This window comes from Arctopsyche grandis, chromosome 4 (genome assembly GCF_051622035.1).
Source record: "Arctopsyche grandis isolate Sample6627 chromosome 4, ASM5162203v2, whole genome shotgun sequence".
NCBI lineage: Eukaryota > Metazoa > Arthropoda > Insecta > Trichoptera > Hydropsychidae > Arctopsyche > Arctopsyche grandis.
The window spans coordinates 12,344,130-12,370,948 of NC_135358.1; the positions used below are offsets into that span (position 1 = coordinate 12,344,130).

General features: G+C 31.7%; 3 protein-coding genes across 3 annotated transcripts in view; 2 read left to right on the forward strand and 1 right to left on the reverse strand.

Moving 5' to 3' along the window:
- Positions 1-26,819, reverse strand: part of LOC143910667 (uncharacterized) — a 384,446-nt gene that overhangs the window by 271,925 nt on the left and 85,702 nt on the right. The gene's annotated exons all lie outside the window — the stretch shown is intronic.
- On the forward strand, positions 7,548-9,458 carry dy (transmembrane protein dusky). The gene is made up of 3 exons (XM_077429349.1): positions 7,548-7,580; positions 7,698-7,908; positions 7,978-9,458. Exons 1-3 carry the CDS (start codon positions 7,548-7,550, stop codon positions 9,456-9,458), a joined length of 1,725 nt encoding a protein of 574 aa, XP_077285475.1.
- On the forward strand, positions 11,468-14,252 carry Karl (lipocalin/cytosolic fatty acid-binding protein Karl). The gene is made up of 4 exons (XM_077429192.1): positions 11,468-11,817; positions 11,926-12,034; positions 12,116-12,256; positions 13,597-14,252. Exons 1-4 carry the CDS (start codon positions 11,686-11,688, stop codon positions 13,953-13,955), a joined length of 741 nt encoding a protein of 246 aa, XP_077285318.1. The 5' UTR covers positions 11,468-11,685; the 3' UTR covers positions 13,956-14,252.

Below are 26,819 nucleotides of genomic sequence, written 5' to 3' on the forward strand. Positions count from 1 at the left end.
TGGTGTAATCGGTCGGGTAATTTCGGCTCGCTTCCATCCGAATCAATTTTCCCTTTTAGGGGAATTTCTCCAGCGCAAGTCCAAATATAATTCATTGGCCTTTCTCTCCTCGGCGTTGCAGCATAATTCCAAATCAAACATTAATAACGATCGCCCTAATGGTTTGGTTCCCATAATTACCCTGTCGAAGTTTCCCGATCGTAAAACATCCAAATTGACCGCTGATTGATATCGATGTTGGATTATTTTCTCCTCGCTTTGAAACCTTTGCGGGAAGGTGATTGTGATCATTGAAAGAAAACTATAGTATTACGATTTTACATGTAAAAAATAATGGTCTTGAGAAACTTGTCGAATTGGCTTCTGACCTATTTCAATACAGAATCTGTACCACTTTACTTCGCGCATTTCTACAGCTGAGTAGCCCATTTTTCCAGTATTATCCCATTGGCCTATTTGTTTTCAATAGATGCAGTTGACAGGGCTTTTGATTATAAAATATAATATGTATTTCAATAAAATAAATCGATAACAATGCAAGTAAATTTTTTTGTGTTAAAAATTTTAGATTAGATCCTTTTTCTCTTTGTCGGGGAAGGTTATATCCACCTTTGTATTTAGGCTTGCACTTACATTTAACGACATCAGTTCGTCAGTCCGTAATCAATATTATTTCCTATTCGGCTACTTTGAGACATGATCGCTAAATAATGTCTTGCTTAGAGAAAAAAGTATTTAGTTAACAATAATTTCCTACAAAAAAGGGCATAGCAGGTATTAATATACCCTAAATACTCACTGTAGTTATTTCCTTTCAAAATATGCGAGAACAATATTAATTTCTTGACTGGTCGTCTTTTAATAGTCGGAATAAAGGTTCACCCCCAAAATATAAAGTATGCCCAAAAATAGCCCGCGTGGCCACCTCTGATCTACAGTATTTTCATCCACCATTCGAGTATGAATAAATTTATCTAGGGTTCTTGAAAGCGTACGCTTCTCTGGTGTTACTTTGTAAGTGGACTAAATGACCGTCTGAAAATGTCAACCAGTGGTGGATTGATGGTCCAGCCTGTCGAGTGGCCGTTATTGACCACCGTAGGAAGACATCGTCAAATGCAACAGAAGAGGAGACGACGCGAGCCACACTTTTGCGACCGTTGGTTCTCGGTAGATGACCGCATTTTGCGCAGTCCGGATGCCCCTACTTAGATTTGATCGACTCGCAAGTTTCATATCCTTCTGACCGCACAATATCCGTAAACTATCCTAGACAGATGGTCAATTTTACCCACTTCGATACCCTCATATTAATTTCTAAGTAATTATAATACGAATAAAAACATGTCAAATCTGATGTTTATCACACGTGAACACGCATTTATTTCCCAGAACTTTGATGGCCACTGACCTTCTTTATATTTTTATATGTGCAATGTATGTACATATGTACATACATATGTAGGTATGTATCTACATATCCTCCATCAATTATCCCTCCTCCAAAAAGGATTATTCTATGGAAAACAACACTAATTCGTACTAATTAAATATTGACGGGACAAATACGTCCTTTCTATTATTACTTGATGTTCTGATAGAATTGGCAATATTTTAACATTCCTTAATCAAATCAATAATAGTACATACATGTGTACATAAACTTTGATTATTTATTAACTACCATACCCAAGTATTGCATATCAAAAGTATTCATATGGTATTATATCAAAAGTATTCATATAGTACTAGCTGAACCCGGCATGCGTTGCAATGCCAGAATAAGGCATGCAATTCCCGTTCCCGTTCCCGTTACGATCCCGTTCACGTTTCAAGTTATGGTTGGACCTCAACGCCATGGAGTAACGTCTCTCCAGCGCCGTGTCGTCATAAACCGGCCTTTTAACGTGGTTACTAACAAACACATTTCCTTGACTACACAATGGCGCTTCATACTTTCGCGTCGGTAAAATCTTTATTACAAATATTATTATGCAGAGGTTTTTTCCAGTTTTTTTTTCACAGTAATGCATACAAAAACCCGGACATGCATACAAAAAATCCTGAAAGTTCCATCGTAATCAATTGAGTGGTTTAGGAGCCTATACGAGACAGACAGACAGACAGATAAACAGACATTCAATTTTATATACATATATATATATATATATATATATATATATATATATATATTGCAATATCCAAAGGTGAATACATATGTACATACATACATATTTATATCCGAAATACAAGATATCCTCACTTATATATTTATTTATGAAAACAGGAACATACAGTATTACAGTATTTTTTTACAACATTAACACCAAAAAAGTTTCTATATATTTATTTATCCATTATACCATGGGTGCCACTACAGGTTGTCCAAGGCGACACCTGTGAACAAACTTTTGTACATACATACATAAGTACCGAATACCATAATTACACATAATGATTATACACAAAATATGTACGAGTTGAAAACACTGTGCGGCAACCCTTGCCGTTCAAATCTTTCACTGCGAAAGCCGCTATAACTGTCCGCCATACTCATACATATGTAGACGTTTCTCTTCCCAAATGATCGAGAAAAAATTTAGAGGTGATTACAGTGCGCCTTATAATTGCTGCGGCTTCACTCAATTCAGCCAGAAAGGTCGACTGTTATTACAACGTCATCGTTATCTCTTAGTCTTATAATAATGATTAATTGATTTTATCAATGTTTTTGCATTTTGTCTTATTTTGTTTATTTAAATTATATAAATGTCAATTACTGTTATAATTATCATCATCATTTAATTCGCCGTCCACCACTGGTTGAAGCCCTTTCCAATTCGTCTCTTTTTTGATCAACTCTCATCCATCTCATCCCTCACATTTTCCTGAGGACACCCACCCATTTCCCGGTTTCCGGAAAAATGCACTAAATTGCACTGAATAGTGGCACAGTTTTGAGAAGTCCTAATTTTCAAAGGCGCTCAAAAAGAACTTACGCTATAGAATTCCACCAAAAAAACGTTACCACCCTCGGATAACCAAGTATTGGCGCTTTTTTGTGGAATTCTATTGCGTTATTTCTCCTTGAGCATCTTTGAAAGTATGGATGTCTGGAGAGTGCAACTATCTCGAGTGCAATTTCCGGTCACCCCATTTCCCATGTGGCCTTCCTTGCACCCTTTTACTTTCTCTCGGGTACCATTTGAGCACTTTCAATTTCAATCTTTTTACTCTTCACCATGGTGGGTTTCACCAATTCTCGTTAAATGAACTCGTTTCTCGTTAAATCTTTCGTTTCTATACATGAAAATATTTGTGGAATGATTACTCTGATGGTCCTAGTATAGAGTTGCCATACGTTCCAGTTTACGGGGACATGTCCCCGTTTTGAGGCTTGCGTCCCAGTGTCCCCTTCAGAAGGATATTTGTCCCAGTTTTCCATAGATATTATTTAAAAATATATCTTTCCGATAAAATATAATTAAGTGGGTTTGCACAATGGTAGCACATGGCTAGTGGCTATATTTGTCAAATGGTAACACTCTAGTCACTAGCCCGCCCATTTTTCAGACGTGGATTGCATCATAATTTGCCTTATAATCGATTTCTTTAAAAAGCCTTTGTCAGAACTTTACACCATGTTTGTACACAGTCAAATGTTTTTATTTGAAAAGGAAATTAAAAAACTTGAAATGGCTATTATAACTACAATATGTAGAAGTAAAACATATTTCAGAAGATACAAAAAAACAATTAATGGAAAGATTAGCTAGTAAATATATAGGTTTACAAGCAAAAATAAACCTATAACAAACTGAAGAAATGCAAAGAAATTACAATAACACAATTAAAAGTGTTTGGTGAAGAAGTGGATAATTTCTTTAAAGTTGGAATTAAATATTTGGAACTGTGGTCTGTTCCAATAGCGAAATATGATGTTTTTTCATGGATGCTTCTCAATGATGTACTCAAATGGGAACAAATTGAAGAGACTATTACATATTTAAGTAACATCAATATATTTTTCACGGATTCAATTCACGAGGAAGTAATACATGAAATAATTAATTGAAAATGAAACACGTGAAGAATGGGATACCAAAGATGTACATGATAAATGGTTATGCTTTTTTAAAAATACTAAAGAAACAGAAAGAAAAACGAACCTACTGAAATTGTGCCAATACATGTACGCTATCCCAGCACATAATGCACACATTGAGCGTGTATTTTCATTAATTAATACTCAGTGGACAGATGAACGAAATAAGCTTTCAATTGAAACAGTAGAAAGCATAATTCAGTGCGTTTTCAATTATAAAATGACATACATCGATTTTTTTAATTATGTAAAAGGGAAAAGGGAACTCCTTCAAAAAGCAAAAAAGTCAGAAAAGTATGATTGGGCAACGAAGAGCAATGAAGATCAAGAAGTTAGGGAAGAGTGAAGACAAGAGAGAATGAGTAAAATTAAATTAAATTAAATTAAACATGATTCAATTTCTTATAATTAAACTATAAAAAAATATAATAAATAATTTTTATGGGGGGGGGGGGTGTCCCCGTCTATGGTCCGACAATTATGGCAACCCTATCCTAGTACCAAGCCGACCAGACAAGTATAGAAACGGAGAGTTAATTTTACGAGAATTGATGTTTCGCAAGGGACCCGAATTTATGTAATGGTTTTTTACAGTATTGCACTTTTATTGTTGTTGATGAGCTTCGGGACCCTATCCACTTTGGTTAGAGTGATATATGTATGTACATATGTACATACATCTGTACAGCCGCTTTGGATTTCAAAAATACCCCGCACAATATAGTGACCAGGAAACTGCTTATATTTGCCGAATATTGCATGTAAACAGTGACTAAGATATTGATACGGAATGTTGACTGATTTTCATCTGTTTTGAAGGGTTAAATTTATCAATCCCACTGTTATAACGGTGGCATAAATTACAGAATAAAATTTATAACAATACGAAAATATGACACAATTCTGTATGTACGTATATGATATAAAAGCTATTCAATCACATAGCATCGAAAGTTAAATAATAAACACATTAGTCGGGTACTAGTATAAGGACATTTTTCGAGTATCTTATCTCGGCCGTTCGTTGAGTGCCCTTCTCGCGAGGCTTACGCTTGACCCAATTTCTCGAGGGGTTTTCTCCGCCGTTTCTCAAACTGTCGCGCGTCTATTTCGGATAGATTTTTTTCGACTGGTGTGTGTAGACAGTACCGGCAGCACAATTTGTGCCGCAGTGTTCCCTGAAGGCGGTGGGTCAACTGGTGTCAGCCGGCCCATAACAGTAAAAGCAACATAGAATAACCAACCAGTGGTCTAGTGAACGAACCGCGTAATCCCATCGCCCATTCAATGGCCACTTCACCTTTCTATCATCCGTCAACGATCAGACCTCAATCAATGAGTTCAAACTTTAAAACTAAAAAAAAAGTGCACTGACAGTTCGGGGTAGAGGCACTGCCTTTCTTCGATTCATTGAATATATATACATACGTACTCGAACGTATTCTAATAGAATTTAGAATTCAGTAGGCAGTACACAAAAATAAAAATAAAATAATATTAAAATCAATGACCGAAATCATTTAACGACCTCAAATGAATTGATCATTAAAATGAAAATGATTGTATAGATACTTATAAACAATTTTTCGATTTGTAGTTTATTTTTATAATTCCCCATAATGTCATTACGGGTTTCCCCTAAGCGACATTTACGGTATTAAACTTGTTCATATATAGAATAGAAATTTTTGAAATCAAATTCAAATAGTGGTGACATATTGGGGAGGATGGTTTTTGCTAATTTGATGGAGGGACCGTTTCAACAATGAAATTAGATAAATTGGCAAACTCTGGTAGGAAACGATCGATAAAAAGTACTAAAAAACACTATTAACTCAAAAAAAAAATTAGAAACCCCAATGTTAAAATTAACAAGCTCTACTAAAAAACGTATTTTAAATTATTACGACTGTAAATCTGAAAATGATTTCAAATCTTAATATATATGTAGATATACTTTTTCAAAATCGAAAATTTTGTTTCAGAACCTTCCATGTAAACATTCATGAGCCATAGTTCAACGAATTTTATTTCCAAATAATCGAGTTATAAAGTCAAAATTTACTGTCGTTTTTATCGTTTCGGTTATAAATGACAAGATTTACTCTTTGTTTACGGTCATTACTTTTTTGTTGTTTGGGAATGATAAATACGGATACCTTTCACTGATTTACTCGGTAACGTCTTCTGTTACACCGATAAATTAACCAATGGTTAGATTGACTTCACATGTATGTACATACATACATACACGTGAAAATAACACATACATTAAATTTATTTATTTCTGACTGTTTGAAAAAGGTACGTACCTACATACATATAATTTACATGTACCCATATGTAAAGGTATTTTTTCTTGTATTAGAATCATCTCAATAAATAAGTCGCCGATACGGATCTGAATTTTAGACCAATAGAGAAATGCGAAACCATTCATATTTTTGAAAAAATATTTCGATGATCAAACCATAAACCTTTCGATCGTATGATCTACCGTTAAACTACGACATTGTTGTAGGATATTATAATGTGTATATTTAAATAAATTTCAGAACCTGCTCTTAAATGCACGCTCAGTATCTCATCGACACATCGACGCGACGACTCTCAAATTTTCTTCGACCGTTTTATTTCTTCGAGGAAAGATTTCTGCTGTAATCAAAGTGGTACATCTCGTGACTTAAATGAATATTTTATGTCGGCAATAAAAAAGATTAAATCTAAATTAAGCATAAACGTTATATAACAAATATTTATATACCATTATAATTCCGAATGCGTACACGAAAATCAATGAAGGTACAATATACATATAATCGTCAAGTAAACGTGAGAAATCCATTATGAACTTGTAATTCGTATACATTTTTTAAATGAACTTCGTTTGTTTTTTTCTTTTATTTATCAATTATTTTCGGATAATTATAGGTACATATTGTAGTCGACTATTATAAGATAATTCGGTTAGTGAAACTTACGTCAAACCAAATCCAACACAGAACTTATATACAAAGCGTCATTTTCGTATGATTTTTTTTTTGTGGAAGATGAGCATGTGAGCATCAAAACATCTCGTATATGTGCCGGTTGTTGATCGTACGAAGTCGGTTTTGTCCATAAGAAGTTCTACTTGTTTGAACCGTTTTTGACCTCATTATCAGGACCGTGTGTAGCCGGCAGACAACACCGTAGCCGACAACAAAATAAAAAAAATACACACACATACTTATATATACATATATATGTACATATACACAAACAAACAATACGCTGTTAATGGCCACAAACACACAAATGGGTGTCTTGAAAATAGTTGTCGATTTCGAGCCAATTCCGTATCGATGAGATGCCCTTTTCCGAGCTCAACGAGACCGCTTGATTGATATGCAAAGCTACAAGTTTTGTAGATCAAACTTATCACGACCGTCGAACTGTCTCGATGACCCATTATCGCATGGAGTGTTTTGGCCTAGTGCCTCCTATATTAATTTACTAGAATACTGGTTGTGAGATAACCGGATGTAACTCTTATCTCGACCCGAAATAATGCGCTGAAAGTGTTAAAATTTTGTTTTTTTAACTGTTACAGCTGGCATTGGGCTTAGCCGAAGAGGTAGAGGTGGTCGAAGCTGTCTCCGGACAGGACGACCATCTTGACGAACATGGAATACAGGACAGGGAGGACAATGAAATACCCAATACCGATCAATTGGCACTGGAATCAGTTGACCAGGACAATGGACCTCCCCCGAATCACCAATTCAATGGACCACATCCCAATAGAGGACCACATCCGCTCGGTTAGTTATAATTGACTGTTGATTATCGATATTTATGTCATTTTTATAATGATTTGTTAACACTTCCAGGTCTTCCACGGGTGCCAGGTGGTCACCACGGAGGTCCTCCTCCGCACGGTTTGCTAAACAAACAGCGTGGTCCTCTTGGAAAACCGATATTTGAGCATGGAACATATCATGGTCCACCCCCTCCTCCCCCACAAGAAAAACCACAACAGGAAGCTATGGACAAAGCTTTCATCGGCGGAAACGACATATGGCCAGCGCCAGTTCCAGAAATGCCAAAAATAATATCCTTAGATGTTAAGTGCGAAAAAAATTCAATGAGGGTCTTCTTAGGATTCGATAAACCTTTCTACGGAATAGTCTTCTCAAAAGGACATTATTCGAATTTGAATTGCGTACATCTTCCGGCAGGTCTGGGTAGAACGTCTGCCAAATTTGAAATAAGTATCCACGCTTGTGGTACTGCTGGAAATACTGAAAACGGCCTGTATGGATATGGAGCCGATTCCGGATCTGGAACATACTTCGAAAACATTATCGTAATACAGTACGATCCACAGGTACAAGAAGTTTGGGATCAAGCGAGGAAATTGAGATGCACGTGGCATGATCAATATGAAAAATCAGTAACTTTCAGACCATTCCCTGTCGATATGCTAGATGTAGTAAGGGCTGACTTTGCTGGCGACAATGTTGGATGTTGGATGCAAATCCAAGTCGGAAAAGGCCCTTGGGCTTCGGAAGTATCCGGCCTGGTAAAAATCGGTCAAACCATGACAATGGTATTGGCTATCAAAGACGACGATTCCAAATTCGACATGCTGGTACGAAACTGCATGGCGCACGATGGCAAACGAGCACCTATCCAACTGGTCGATCAAAAGGGATGTGTAACGAGACCCAAACTCATGTCAAGATTTACAAAAATAAAGAATTTTGGAGCCAGTGCTTCAGTTCTATCATACGCTCACTTCCAAGCATTCAAATTCCCAGACTCCATGGAAGTTCACTTCCAATGCACCATTCAGATATGCAGGTATCAATGCCCAGAGCAGTGTTCTGACAGTGGTCTCATTGCGGGACCTGAAATCAGAAGACCTGGACCAGAATACGGACCTCCACCACCTCCTCCATTACCTTTGGAAACATTCTTACACGGAGGAGGTCGACCCAGAGACGAGAGGAGGGTTCGTCGTACGAGAGAAGTGCAACCTGAAAAAGAAGTCGGTCTCAATAGAGTGATACGAGTGGTGTCTACCGGAGATTTGACGTTTGCTTTGGACGAAAATAGCAATTCTACTAATTCTGAAACAATGGTGTTCCCGGCTAAAGAAGAGATGCCACCTGGAGGTATGATCTGCATGACTACTCCAGGATTTGCAGCAACGCTTGTAGTCCTTTTGGCAATACTAATCGTCTCCTGTTTAATGTCTGCTTTCTTATGGATACGACTTCGACCATTCTCGGCTGTGCACGAGAAGAATTTATCCGTTTCTTTCAGCGATCCAAAAAAGAAGACGCCGAAGAGTTGTTTCTACTCATAAAAACGTAAAAAAAAATGTAATAATTTAGCAGAATTTAATCGTTTGAAGTCAGTTTTAAACCTGAATAGACTATTATTGCCTTCAAAAGTCAATTGAATGAATGAGCGAATGAAAGCGCGTGTGTGAATTTATGAGATGTAATCGATTTAGTTATTGCGGGTTGGTGAAGGATTTCAAAGAAATAATTAATTATTTATCGACAGCCATAAAAAATATTCGAAAGTTATAAAAAAAATGCCTACACACTTTATGCAAACCTGCACTTATATAAATTATAAAATTTTAATATTCTACGTATACTTACTTACGTTTGATCTGTAAGATCACAAGAGTAACATAACTTTCCCGAAATTAATATTTGGTAGTGCACATTGAAAAGAAAATAAATGTTAGTATTTAACTTTAATTCATATTATGATGTAATATAATGTGTGTGTATACATTTTTACAAACACTCTGTATATAGCAGTTTGTAGTATAAATATAATATTTATAGAGGCTTTCAATAATAATATGAAATCATGTTTTTTTTCCACAATCCACTTGTGAAATTACATACTTTTTAGAAGTGCCACTGTGTTCTTACGAATAAAGGACGCTTTAAAACATTAGATGAACAAATTTAATATATTAAAATAAATTATTTATACGATTAGTTTACATGGGTTTATTATGGAAGGGTGAACACCGACGTGTAAAAGCGCCGTTACAATGTAACTCAATTATGAGAATTATTTAATAATTATTTTATACGTATTAGAAATCTGTGACTGAATTGATTTTGTATGAACGTTCGACAAATACTTGGCGATCCCTGGTGAATCTTTCACCTGGGAAATGTTATTTATTTGTTATAAGGTAGGTAACATTTTACTTTTTAAATTTCTCTCTGTGATTACATCCGATCCAAAGGCATTGCGATTCACTAGATTTTTCTTGTATTTAATTTTACAATACATCGCCATCTGTTTAACGGTGTTACAACATTTATATTACAATGAAAATATTGAAATGCTAGTGCATAGAATAAGTTTATAGCCTGGTTTAGAGAGAACGTGTAAGATTATAAATTATTTTATTATTATTGATTTGTATGGTAGTCGATCATGATGTATTGTATTGGTCATGTTGATCTTGTGTGTTCGTTTTTAATGTATTTTATTAATATTACAAAACAACAAAATCGAATTACGTTCACCCTCTATTTACACAGATGTAATATTTCTGGAGATAAATGATGGAAAAATAATTGTTCACTTTTTCCTTATTTGCATTTAGTGCAACGTGTAAATTGAGGGTTTGACCAATATACCGATTTTGTGTTACATATCAGAAGGGTTAAGTATTTATTTATTTATACAATACAATTAAGTTAGGTGAAATTTCACAAATTATCGTAATGTAATATTAAGGTTTAAAAATGTAAGTGTATTTATTTATTTATTTATTGAGCTCAAAAAATAAATATAAATAAAATTCGTCAAATTTAAATTTTCATTTTTTTCAACAATTATTATTTTTAATATAAATGGACGTACATTCATATTTACAGTATTTATCACAATGTGTTCTAATGCTATTACGCATTTGTTTGTGTTAACAACTTATCAATTTCCTCTGAATCGGTACAGCGGAAGTGTGAAACAGGAGATTATCAACAAAAACCCATATCACATTTTATAAATATTATATTTTTCGACATTATTTATACATACTATACATAATGTCATCCATAATTTTAGATGCCACACAATTAATAATTCTTGAAATAAAATTATCAATTTGTTTAATTATTTTCGATAGGATTCAGTTCTGGTAATGAAATTTGTTCAAACTAGACCAAAATTTAAACTATTTTTCATTTTAGCAAAATTAATTATAGTTTTAATTCTAAAACTAAAACTACATAAGCCTACATTGCATTAACCCAAAATAATATTTTTTTTTATTGAAATTATATATACCTATACAATACTAGTTACAAATTTAAGTCATTTTAAAATTTGCAGTCGAATTTCGTTTAGTGTGGACAAATAGAAAATAGAGGGACATTGTCATTATTTGAGAACAATCGCGAGTGATTGCACGTGTTCGTTGATATACAAAGTGCACATTTTGTAGTTTTAAAATTTATTAAAGTTAAAGTTAACCTATAATTTAATTTATATCCTTCTCGGTATTATAATTAAATATAAAGATTGTAAAAGTGTTGTCTTGAAGCTGTAAAATGACTAAGAAGATAGTTTTTTTCATTTTTGCACTTTCAATAGTGTGTGCACACGGATTTCTAAGAAAATATAGAGAAGATAAAACGAAATGCCCCATGGTGAAAGCTATGCGTAATTTTGAACTAAAAGAGGTAAATCAAAAAAAATATGTTGACTTATGATGTCATTCATTGCTTATAATAACAATAAATTGACACAATCGAATAACTATTTGACTCGCTAATTGCTATTATTTTAAGCTATTGGGACAGTGGTATGTCATTCAGTATTATGCAAGCTCCGAAGAAGATTTATCTTACAAATGCATGAGGGCTGAATTTACAGAAGACGATAGTATTTCGTCGGCTTGTGAGTATATTCAATAATTAATACAAATTTAGTTTTTAAAAAGTCTATGAAACAAAACTATTTAATATTTTACAATTTCAGTCAAACACATGATACAAATAACAATGAACTTCACTTACATATTTATTAACGACCCGTTGAACGAGATTCTTTTAGGGAACATCACATGGCAAGTTCCAGATCATGCAACTCCTGCACATTGGGTGCACGCCGAAGACACATGTAATAATTATTTTTTGTACATATTTTCAAGTATATTTTTTTAAATTATCTTTCGACAGTGTAGCAACTCATAGATCGTGCAAAGGGACAGTTTGTATCAAATTCGTTTATTATTATTCAAAGTGCGTTCAGTTGCTTACAGTATGCAAATAACCAACACCACCATATTGAAACGAGCGGTACTCTTTATGACTCCATATCTACAGAAATGACCTCACACCTTAGCTTCGTTGACTTCTGTTACTGTATATTTATATGCATATAATTGGATTATACAAAAATCGTCTAAATTAATCAATTATTCAGTAATCAGAAAATTTAATTTAGGTACTATATCTGCGCATTATTGGCTATTTGCAGGTACTTTATCTGCGAATTATTGGCTATTTGCAGGTACTATATCTGCGACAGGCGCAAAGCCTTCTGCGCATGCGCGTGAACTTATAATTTCTTACATTTAATGTATGCTAGACTCGTTTAATTAATCGTTCATTATACATGAGGCAAATAAATTTCGCACGTTATTATAATACATTTATATCATTTAGCTAGTTACTTTTATGTAGGTATTATACGTTGTATATGATAATAATTTTCTAACAATTAATAATATTAACTAATTTGGATTATATTTTTTACTCTACGTCACTTTATGAGTTCGAACTAAATTTAAAGAGGTTTAAAATAAAATTTTAACAGTAAACACGCTGACAGTGACAGTTCACGCGCATGCCCAGAAGGCTTTGCGCCTGTCGCAGATATAGTACCTGCAAATAGCCAATAATTTGCAGATATAGTACCTCCAAATAGCCAATAATTTGCAGATATAGTACCTGCAAATAGCCACAACCTATATTTATTTATTTTTAATCTGTACCAGGAAGGCCTAACAGGTAACCTCAATGCGCCTTCCTGGCCTGATACAAATATTATTAGTATTATACAAAGGACATAAATACATATCAATTATTATCCGCAGATATGTATATATGGTCAAATTTGTAAATTTGCATCATTTTAAATAATTCAATGAAATTCAGTAAATACATATCAATTAACATCCACTAGTGTATTCTGCGGTTATATGGTTATACATATATGTACATATGCATGTATAACAATAAGTTGGGGTAACATGGAAAAGTTTAAGCTTTTAATTAAAAACTGTAGATTTGCATAATGAAAAAAAACAAACAAAAAACTTTCACTTTTATACTTATATATTTATGTGCACATGTATTTTGTGTACGTTAACCTCTTATCATTTTTTTTTAAATTTATCTTTATTTTCTTAACATGTCATCTTACTAATTTTAATAACAATCCTCTTTTATTTTCAGATGAAGGAATATACAACACGTATGTCCTAGATACGGACTATACATCTTGGACATTGTTAATGCACTGTGCTGAAAAAGAAAAGGAACCCAGATACCTTTCCGCCTTCATAATGTCGAGGAATGCTACAATTGGCAACAACGTTGTGTCTTACCTCAGAGATAAATTACCTAAATATGATATAGATTTGAATTTCATGTTTGAAATGTCTCAAAATGAATGCGAACAAACTCAACTGGATAAAAATTTACCACCGCTTGTTGGATTAGCTGAAGAAGCTTACCAACGAAAAAAATCACCCAGTAAAAGACGGCATCCAATGAAAAGAATTCACAAAAATACCTCAAAAGAATTTGTTTGAATGTTTCTCATATAATTTTAATAATAAAAATAAACACATTTTAAATATCATTCAAAGTACATATTCAATATACCTATACATACATAGTTACAATATTTAAATATTTTGTGCGATAATAACATTCGGTATGATTTAATTGAATTGCAATAAAACAATTGTGTAAGCTATTATTGCTCCGGCAAGAGATTGCAACAAAATTAAGTCAAATTTGAATAAATTACAAGCACTTATTGAGAAATCAGTTGAAATTAACAATTTCATAAACGTTCTGAGCAATTTTCGCATACAATAATCTACAAAAAAAAGGATTTATCAATAACAATGAAATAATTTATGTTTTATAAATAGAATTTTGTATTACCTGTATTAAAATAATATATATATAATTTGTTTACAATACATGTTGTCTTTGTAAATTTTGATTGCAGCATTTCACACACTACTATCAATAGACACATCAACACTGTACTTCTTAATATCCACAAACATACATTAAGTAACGATAATTTGTCCTAAAATCTGAAATAAAATGCGTAAGTTTTCTTTTAATTAAAATTTGAACTAATATTGTGATCGACATACAAATAGTGTAAGTGTTGCTAAAGCATCAAATTTAATGATGAAATCAGCTCCCGCTAGTAAGTTCATTAAACTCGTTATTGAAGCACATAGCAACTGTCAAAAAATCATATATGATGTACATATAGAATGTGATAAACATATTTTTGAATCAGAAAAAATATAAGATTACCTGTAATCCAAAATAGGAATTGGTCGTAGTACTTGTTTCAGCTAATATACAAAACGCCTTCATTATTCTATGTAACTGATTACTAGAATAGTTTTTCTTATCGACTTGTATTCCTTTAAACTCTTTTTGGTATTTTTTGATCTTTTTTGGAAGATCTGCCAGTTTTTCATTAATTACTATCATGCGACTGTTTACAATATACAACAGTAAAATTATTTCAATAAGTTCCAATTCTAATATTATGTTGACAAGAATCATAACAGAGTATCTGGGATCACCATACCACATTAAATAGTCATATAGATAATGCATTAAAGTTATTGAAGATAAAATAATTGTAAATATGGATATTTTTATCTTCAAACGTTTGTAACTATGAATAGAAAGCTTTTCATCAACAAATGTCATATTATTCATCACTGTTAGTATCGATTCTGAATTTTTGAAAGCTATCATTTTCAAGGATACTAACGACGATATACTCGTAGGTAAAAGTGTCAATAGGTCCATTGTAATTGTAGTTATTTTTGAAGAAATATAGTAAAATTTGAATCTACAGTATATGGTATAAAATTGACAACAAAATATCAACATAGCCAAAACAGCTGAATACATCCTTAGAGTTATAGAATCACCTGTATTTTTTCCAAATATATTAATTTGTATTTTTTGTATACCGAAAATTTTCTGCACAACATAAAAAGATCTCATTGCAGTAAATATATCATCACTAACATGTAATCTGGATTTAGCATGTATAATTTTGGGTGATGTACTTTGATGATAAACGTTTTCCATGTTTGTCAATTTTATTTATGAGCTTTGGATTGTATTTCTGATTTTTTTTCTATTATGTGAAAAGCAATTCAATTAATTTTTCATGGTGACAGCACCAATACACCTTTATAACAATACAAAAATCAATAAGTTGAGAATTTTCAATCAACCCAATTGATTGTATGTAGGTATATTATATAGGGAGTGTACAATTCATTTATTCAATTACTATAGTTCATTTAAATGAAACCTCATATATGTGTCTAATTTATCTTTATTAAATAGAATTGCATCGCTAAGTTCTAATATAATTTTCCATTAGTTACATTTTAATCATCACTAACATCCAAGAAATTAGTTATTACAAAATTTCAAATATAATTTGATTCAGTTATAAATACAAGTGCATTGAATGTTGCATGTTACAATCATTGCATGTTCACAATCGAAATCAGTGCATAAAAACGACTTACATTAAAACATATTTTAAGGTTTTTTGGTTGATGGTTGACTTACTTGCAACAATATCACTGTATAAGTTGCAACAGCTCCTACTAAAGAATATATGAATGTGAAATCAAAGGGGAAAAAGTTGCAAGCAGTCAATGTAAATTTGCGACAAGCAATCAGCTGAGAGAAACGCTCTAATAATTCTTGTTTGTTGGCATCTATAAAATCAATAATGTATTATTTATTTTATTTTTACATTACACACATATATATATATATATATATATATATATATATATATATATATATATATTTCCTTGTAAAAGACAATATACTATGTATGTTTACCTATTCTAGAACTTATGGAGAGTTTGTTAATAATATCAGTCGTCTTTTTAACTTTAGATTGAAGCCTCTCACAAGCAATCGTAACCAAAGATACAAAAAACAGATCTCTCAAGCACCACGAAATTACACTTCCAACTACAAGCTCCCTCTAAAATGTTAATAATTTTACAATATTATTTATAGCAGTTTCGAAGGAATATACTTTCGATTTGCTTTAATCCAGTATAAAACTAACATCAATTGCATCAGGTTTGTTGCTCATCATTATTAATTTGTCTACTGTTGATAATATATTGATGAAAACAGCGATCGCTGAACATAGCAACTGAAATAAAAAATCAAGTTTTCAAAAATTTTGGATTGCAATTGTTTTTACTCATTGGAAAAATTTTAGCACTACCGGTATTCCAAAACAAGAATTGACTATGTTAGCATTGTCTGCAAGTCTATCGTAGATCCTCATAAGCCTTATCAAATCATCTACCTTTTCCTCATTTGCTTGTTCATCTTTTGCAAATGATCCAACCCTAGTTGTGAACTTCATCATGATATTTTCAGCCTTTTTACATTTAACGGATACCTCATCGTTAAATAGCTTGGTCACATCATATTTAGTATTTTCCAATTGATTATTCATCACTTCCAATCGTGTGACATCCACATATATCAATAGTACAATCTCGAGTATAACCATTTCCTTGATAACCACCATAAATACTTTTGCACAATATTCTGTGTCACAGATTTCAGACATGTAATCGTAAACATATTGTAGTGTGGTTCCCGCTATTATAACCGTCATAACCACCGCTATCTTCTTCCTCAGTGGCTTGTATACGTTTTGGTTTTGAATAGAAAGTTGCTTGTCCACAATGATAAAGTTGTTAAGCGTTCTCAGTATCATGCCTCTGTTACAAGTTACCGCCATCAGTAGAGAAACAATTGTCGAAAAAGTCATGGGAGTTATGGTCAAGAGATTAGTTATAACACTAGCTGGGGTAAGGTTGGGATACACGTAAAGAAATTTCTCATAAATTATATAAGTCTCTGCACATAATACAGCCAAAGCTATAAGTGCAGCATACGCTCTTATTCTTGAAGATACAATTTTTTTTTCTTGATCGAAAGTTACCTTTTGCATTCCAAATATTGTCAAAAATAAATAGAATGGTTTAACTGCATGATAAATATCAACTTGTTCATTTTCATCCGAAATTTCTTCAACGCTGTCAGAGTAGTCTATAGTTTTTGGTAGAACATTAGTAACAGGTGCCAATTTTTTCTGTAAAATTACATTTATTTCCTTTTGCGACATATCATTCATCCTAAAAATTTACAATTACATATATCAAAACATCTATACATCGGTTGATTAAGCTTTTGTAACTTTCTATATTATACGGTGATAAATATTAATATTTTATTATCATAATAAAGATACATGTAATGTTAGATATTAATTACATCATTATTACTATACATTGCATACTACAACATGATTAATAAAACAAAAAATACCTGTCTCGGGGAATTTGACAATAAAAAAGAAAGAATGTTCGCATACATATGAATGTATGTTAGAGAAGGTGACTGATACAAGAAAAAGCAAACAAAATTTTACATAATTGCTATTGCTTTTTAAAATTACTCAAACTCAAATCAATTAATGAATTAATTTCAAAAACATTGACTGCTTGTCTCGATGTTTGTCTAATGTCTGACGTATCGATTCATCATTTCACGTGTCACCGTATCGTTTTTTCAAACCTCTTTATGATTCTAGCAATGTAATTGCCATAAAATTAAGTGCAATATTTAATAATTACGATAGTGAAAGTTCATACATATGTATATGTACATACATACATATATAGCCATGAAACCAATAAACGAATCGATATAACTCATTAATTATTAAAATTCTATGGAAAACAATATTTATTCCATACAATTTTACTTTCAATGTAATTCAATTTTTGACTTGTATAAGCATTATTAGATACGTTGCTATGGTTCCGGCAATTGTAGACAACAAAGACAAATCCAAATTAAAGAATCCTAATGCTGTAAATGTTGGTTTTCTTCTAGCAATAAATTGAGAACACAATACTGTATTTTCAATATCATCTAAAAAAAAACAATAATATATTATCCTTACCAATGAACATTAATTAAGACAATAATATATACATAGATTAAATAAATAAACGTACTGTAAGCTTTATTATAAATTAAAGCATCTACGAGTATTGACGTTCTTTTAGCTTCATTGACGACTAAATCACAAGATTCTGTTATATTATATAGAATGAAAAGATCATATAATGCAAATCCCAAAGGTCCAATCATCAAAAAAATGTTTTCTTCCGAGTTTGGGGAATTCACTGCATTCTACACACATACATGTGTATGTATGTATATAAGATTAAAAATTTATCCATAATTAGCTTATTTGTTATCTATACATACTATACTTAGAGCCATGGTAGATTACATATGTTCTTTAATTTTATCATTTATAATATAAATACTTTTAAATCATTATAAATATTACCTGTTGATTTGACGCGTACACTGATACCATATGCAGCGATTTTAATATAGAAATAATCCCATTCAAAGTAATTAAAATGTTCTAAAAAACGGAGAACAATTAATGATATTTTATATCAACTATATATGTCAGTTTAATAAAAAAATACACGTACTTGAATATTGAAATAAGTATTGTATAATTCACACTGATCACAGTTGATCATATAAGCTTTTGTTATCTTTATGATATCCAATTTCACACCTTTAACACATTCTTTCGCCAACATAATTAATTTGCTCACATTAAAAATTCCTTCCTCGAAAATAGAAGGATTATAATAGTGTCTGAATTCCTGAGAATTTTCATAATCTTGGCGGCATTCCGTAATTCGTTCGTTGAACACCTGCAGTTGCACGTTGTAAATCAAAAATTGAGCCCTCACCGAGTACATAGCCATGACGAATTGAATAGACACCAATGTATTCATAAAGTAGAGGATATAGTTGAAAAAATCAGAAACAATCTGCTCGAAATGGTAACACGATACATTAGCGTAGACTTCAAAGATGGAAATGCAGAACAGTGGAGTTAAAATGGCTAGCAATGCTTTAATGACAACTATCCGTCCCTTCTTGTATTTCTCATCAATATCAATGTCCAAAAGACAGTCCATGGCTTGGTATTTTTTATATATGGTTAATTGTACGAAGGGTGTTTGAAATCCCACCACGAGTAAATTGCAAATGCTCATTGTGAACATGGTGGCAAGGGCAACTATGTCCATAGCTTTCATAATATTAGATAAATGATTATAAATGTTTTCAATTCTCCACTTTATCGTCCATATCGCTGAAGCAAACAATATAGATATCATTCCAAAACAGTGCAATCTCTTGACAACAATGTTGGTGTATGGAACACGACTTATAGCGAATAGCCTCATTATAACATGCAACGGTTTCAATGTATAAAATAAATTATATTTCCCTTTGGACTTCTTTTTCTGTAAATCGTCATTATTGATCGCGTCGTACAACTTCAAGGGGGCCGGATGAATCAATATGTTGTTAGAATTATACTTCATCCTTTTAAATTTGAAAATTGAAATACTTATTCACGACACTGCGTAGAAAGGTTCAGCTACATGTACATACTATGTACGTCTAAAATGAAGCGCAATGTGTATTCATTCGATGCCGGCACACATCTTCTAGACAGGTGTGTGCAAAGTGTGGATCGCATAATCTACGTATAAGTAAAAAAAATACTCCAGGATTATTATACATCTATAAATATTTATTCTATAAAAATTTAGTATAAATATGAAACTTAGATCCGAGGAAATTACGAACCGTGAAAATTTTGCTTACTTCAAACAACAGAAAGAGATTTAAAATGATTGAAAACTGACAAATGAGAGATGAAAGTAGACGAAATCTATATATATAAAAAAATGAATGTCTGTGTGTGTGTGTCTCGAGTAGGCTCCTAAGCCACTGAAGCGATTACGATGGAACTTTCAGGATTTGTTGTATGCATGTCCGGGAAGATTACTGTGAAAAAAAAACGGAAACGAAAACGGGAAAAACGGGAATAAGTTCAAATGTTTTCGCGTCGCGACCAGGGTGTTCGCTGCCTGCGTTGTTCCGAAAAATGGGAACGGGAACGGGAACGGGAACGAGAACGGGAAAGGGAGCGGGAACGAGAACGGGAACAGGAATTGCATGCGTTATTGTAGCATTGCAACGCATGCAGGATTCAGCTAGTATAAATATAAATAAACGAATAAATGGGAAATTTATTTCATAGAACATATAAACTCGCCTTTACAGATCGCTCCAAAGCGATGAGTGTACTTATACAGATACAATACAATCAATCAATATACATAAGCATTTTTATACAATGCAAATTCGTGAAAACATCCACAGTGGCATCTATGGAGAAATTTTCGCAGTATTTTATAATCAAATTGGCGAACCTCAACACGCTGAATAACTTGAGATAGGAAAGAGAGATAGAAAAGGAGATACCAATTTTTACAGGAACCGTTTCAATGAAAATCAGAAAAATTGGCGAAATCTGATAAGAAGCGATCGACCTGGAGTCACAAACCAAGGTCTGGACAACAGCGGGGACTAAATTACTACAAATTACTAAATTCTAGTGGGAACTTATCGAATCTTGCCTAATTAAACTCGCCATAGAGATCCAACTCAATTTTAATAATTACCATTTTAATAATTGCATCTGTGCATATCGAAAGGTTACTCGTCATCTGATGTGCAATCTATCATTCGAGAAGACGAGAATTGCGTTTAAAGCTGCCATCCAGTTTATCTGTCGTTCAGTCTGTCTGGTGATTGTCGAGCGCTTGCATCAAACCCTTATGTATATATGTATTATAGAGGAAAGTAAAAAAAAACGAATTGAATTAAGTTAAACGCTAAAATTAAGCAGATGAATTAAGTTAAACACTTGAAATGTAATAGATTCAATAAAATAATATCTTGGTTGGTATGGAAAATAATTGGACAGGTATTTATTCAGCCACTGCTGAAAATATATATGCACATATGATGATCATTATCATCATATATAATCTTATATCTATTAGACATTTTATATGTCTCATTGGAAATATTAATTTATAATTTAAATACAAAATATAACTGATTATCCTTTTTTTAAATAAAAGTATTGTCTTACATTCTTATATAAATGTATTCATTTCATTCATTTTCATTTTCACATTCGTATTATAATTAGAAACATGCAGATTAACATGTCTAAATCAAATTCCTAAATCAATTGACCGTCTCAACATTTTAATGTTTTGTTTACTTTTCTATCACATGTACATATATTGAATATATTTATTTTATAATTTTGCCATAGTGACATTACAGAGTAGTTCCAAGTCGAAAGTAAAAAGAGAGATAAAAGTAAACAAAAAAAAGGATATGTACATATGTATGATTCGATTAATTATTTATGTGGCCACAGTGTTCAGTCAAGGTTACTTGCAAGGTCACCATGGATTAATTTAAAATAAATAAATTAATATACGAAAATAGAAAATAGGTTGGAAGCTTCTACTTTTTTCGGATATCATGTTTCACGTTCAAACACTAATTATATTAATTGAAAATAGTCCATTTTGATACGGCATACGTTTCATTTTTATCATCAATGTCCTAACTGTTCAATTAAAAAAAGTAAATTGTCTTTCCAATATAATGTTTTTGTCGTTTTTTATGTGTGTATATTATAAATATGGCATGACATGTAAAATTAGCCTCAACATTTTCACTCATATTATACAATAAATGGAATTGGAATATGTACAATTATAAAAAAAACAGCATGTAAAATTAGTTTATTCACGATGTCAACATTTATTCTTCCCTGTAAGTTTTACACGTAATATTAAAAAAATTGTACCTTTCCAATGTTACCTTCAATAATTCTAGAATCGTCGTTTCAAACATGAATATCATTCCATACCAGTGGCGTGCGCTGAAATTCTCTCTCTTTTTGTCATACAGCCTTACTTAATGTGCACGAACAGGATACAAGAGGAACAGCTTGTTCCTCTTGTATCCTGCTCGTGCACATTAAGTAAGGCTGTACGACAAAAAGAGAGAGAATTTCAGCGCACGCCACTGTTCCATACACATGTACATATTTATGTACATATTCTAAAAAATAAAATAACATTTAGAGCATTCTGTAATATATGGTATGTTTTCTTAATTTTCAGACGAACACTCCAATTGTGTTCTCATTGTTATATTTAGAAATTTCTTGATTCCTTGTATTTAATTCTTTATTGGCATTATTCTTCATATGGTTTTTAATTATTGACTTATTTTTATATAATTCAAAATCGATTTTTTAAATTGTATATTATAGAAGCTATTCATTTATAAAAAATACATTATTTACATTATCCACAACAGTAAAACAAATTTAGTCTACAAATAATTAATTTCTATTTACTAATCAATCAACGAATTCTAGTAGAATAGAAAACTATTCGGAGCAATTCCAAATGGAAGTTACTAATAAATTTCTAAGACAGATTTCGATTGATTAAATTCGTGAATGATTAAATAATTTAACGTTTTACGAAAATGAGTTTTCACAAATGTAATTGAATTATATATTGACTTAAAAAGTTATTACTGTAGCTTTCTACAAAAAAAATTCTTCTCTTAAAAAAAATTGTAGTAATTTAGAACAATAATTTAGAATACATAAACGTGTAGTTTGTGTTGACAAATGACATTCACGCATTAAAATCAACAATACTAAAACAGTCGATGAGACCAATGTGAATCAAATGTATTTAAATATATGTATAACTAAGCAGTATGTCGAATATTTTAGACGAAGATCAATACTCTTCGAGTCATGATGAAAGCCAAAACTTTACCAAGGAAATTAACGTATGTCACTCGCTGAAACCATTACACGTATTATCATCGATTATGGGAATGCCAAAAGTTACATACAGGGATGGACTCGTGAAAATGATCGATAAATTGCACGCCATCTATTCTTTGTTTGTCGTAATAATTTTAACGTTGACTTTTGTTTACGACATGGTTGTATGTTGGAATACATATTTCTCGAATCTAAACTTAACCATGTTGACCACCGAAATAACGTTATATATATTCGCAACTTCGTCGTCAATATTTTCTATGGTCTTTGCCATAATTGGAAGGAGAGATTATTTTAAATTTATCATGAATATGAAACATGTAGACGAAGAGCTTTCTCTTTCACTAAAGTCCTTTGTAAAATTTCGCAGAAGAGTTTTAGTGTTCCTATCAATGTTGATACTTTACGTATTGATTTTGTCGTTTGTGGATTATATGGCATGGTACGGAAACGGAAACGCGTTTTTAATATCTCTCTATTATAACACATTAGTTGTAGATGTAACGGTGATTCATTACGCATTTGATATTATCATAGTAGTAGATCGAATGCGGATTATTAGATCACTTTTGAATCATGATCGAGATTGTATTTTTATGAGAAATAAAAAATTTAAAATGAAATTCAACAAAAGGAAACACTCAAAATATGTTAATAAAATTTCAACTAATGAAGAAGTGCTGATGACAACCTATACTCTGTACAAATTAATGTCTCTATACGAATTGTTGACCAAAAACGTCGATTTGATTAATTCGCTTTACGGATTTCAGGTTGTACATACATATATACCTAATAATTACAATAAATATGTTTTGTTTTGTTTGTTACATTTTAATGTTATTACACGTTTTAGATTGTTTTCGCCGTTGGCTATAGTTTTGTTGCACTTCTGTCGATTGTGAATGGTATTATACAATTGAACGAACTGGAAAATAATGACGTAAGATTAACATTGAAGATATTCACTGTATTTATGTACAATACATTATTTATTTGTAAGGCAAAATAAAAATATATTTAAAGGATACTCTAGCGTTGATAATGGCTTTCAATTGGTGCTTCCATTTTTTGATATTACTAACAATATTGATGAGCGTAACTGAATATTTAAAAAACGAATACGTCAACATGAAAATATTTGTTCATAAATTAATCAACACTAAAAACATTGGTATGACTTATTTTATTGAAATCTTATTTTATTGAAATAACTTTAGATTAACGAATTTTATAGTGTGGCTGTTTTTACAGTGCCGAAATCCTTGCAAACATTGACTCAATTTGGAACTTTTTTGAACAACCGACGTATACATTTAACAGCATCCAATTTTTTCACACCAGACTATTCGCTAGCTTATAATATTGCTGGGAGTATAGTAACTTACATAGTCATTCTATACGAAATGAAGTCTTCTTAGTAACATATTTACTTAGAATTACCAGGATATCATGCAATAAAAGCAATTCTGCATTAAATCATAAGAAACTACATATTTCTATTTGCAATTTTATTTTATTAATTCAAAAATTATGATATCAAATTTTCCCTCCACATTCAGTGATTGAAATGGAAATGTATGTATTATAAGAAGGCCACAGATTCTCAACTTCAGCAACAACAAAAAAATGAAACAAACTCGATCTGTAGCGTAAAACATTTTTTTCAATTGTACCTTTTCATTTGCATATTTTATATATTTATTTTGTATGTGTATATAGTACGATTATTAGTTAATATATACTTAGTTTTTTTCTTAAAATATACATACAATATGTGTTAAAAAGTATTACCACTTGTAAATAAATATTTGCTATTCAATAATGTATAATGTTATACAAAACTACATACATACATATGTTTGTTTAATAATGAACAAATTGAACATTAACATTAATTCATTAATAAATTAACATTACAATAATTATTTGCACTACATATTCAAATTATGTACATAAAAAATATTATACATCCTGAGGGAAAAAATTAGCTACTATGATGGCCAATTAAAATATCTCGATAAAAAATTCTGAAATGGATGTACGATTCACAAGATATTTCGAAAATTCATTCCTCCACGCTTCGGCCACTGTCCACTGTATGTACATATACAGTGGCGGACTGGCCATACAAGCGAACATGCCCGATGGCATGTGGGCCCCACTATCTGTTAGAAAATATGGGCCCTCAGTAAAATTAAATAACTTTTTATTAAATTAACTCATCATCAACCAGCGATTTAAATTACTTTAAAAATAACATTTGATTATACTTCGACGATATAGTAAGATTTAAATACACAATTTTAAACAGTTTCCATCCACACATCCATGTATATAGAAATATAGGATAGGGGCCCCCTCCCCAAAATCCCGATTTTCGATTAACATTAATTGAAAATATTGTGCATTTTTTTCAGGGACGTAATTTGGGGGGGGGCATAGGGGGGCACTCACCCCCCTAAATTAAGGAATAGTGTGAATTTAGAAAATATTATGAATTTAATGATTAATGAGATTCTATGGATCTATGAATGCTACGTTTATTTCTTATGTATGTTACTTTTGGGTAACTAATAAAATAATCGCTGCTATGTGCTTTGAAAAAAAAATTATTTCAAAGCAAGTATATTTTGGTTTTTAAGTGGTATGCCGTGGGTAAAATTCTTAGAAATTGTTCATTCTATAGAAAGGTCCCCTTTACTTTATTTCGCCTCAAAAACAGATGTGTGACGTTTATTTTTCCGAAAGTTCGTATATTTTTTGTTTTCAAGAAAGATTTTAAATTAATATTTGACTGAAACGGTTCAATCACAATTGATTTTATTTTTTGTCGTATTTTTATTTTATGTATTTGCAGACGTCCATTCTCTCACAAAACAATGAATGCGATGAATTTAAACTTCATGTGTAACGAATTCGGTCCAAAAAAAGTGTTAGTTATTTAATAAAATTGCGAAGAGCAGACATATTTAAAGGGTCGATTAAAATAGTGGAAGAAAAATCCGGTAAACTGCCAACAGGAGTAAGTTGTCACTTTCGGTTAACGGGTGTACACAAAATTTTATATATAACTTGGCATTAGGTTTATAATCATAGATATGAAATGTCAGTTCAATACGTCGAAAAGTTTCCGAGAAAAAAATAAAAATACCTCGATCTTATAGGGTAAAAGTACTACTTCTGGTTGAGATAAAAATAATTTTATATATACATACATATCCATATATAAAATAATAAAAATAATAAAAAGACACACAGAAAAACACTCGGACACACAGAGCCACACACATTTTTCTATATTATGTAAACGTGATCAGTGATTATGTGAAGATTTTTGGAAAAAAAATTTTCACCTGCGGCGCTTTTTTCGGTTTACATAATATTTTTTTATAAATATTTTTTCAAAAATAAACTTATTTTTTTCATATTGATAACTCAATAAGGTGTATGCAAAGAATATTTTCCATTTTTTTTCCGATATAAAAAATATTTTTTGAAAAAAAATTCAATTTGACCAATCTTTGCCTGCCCTCCCCAAGAAAAAGCTGAA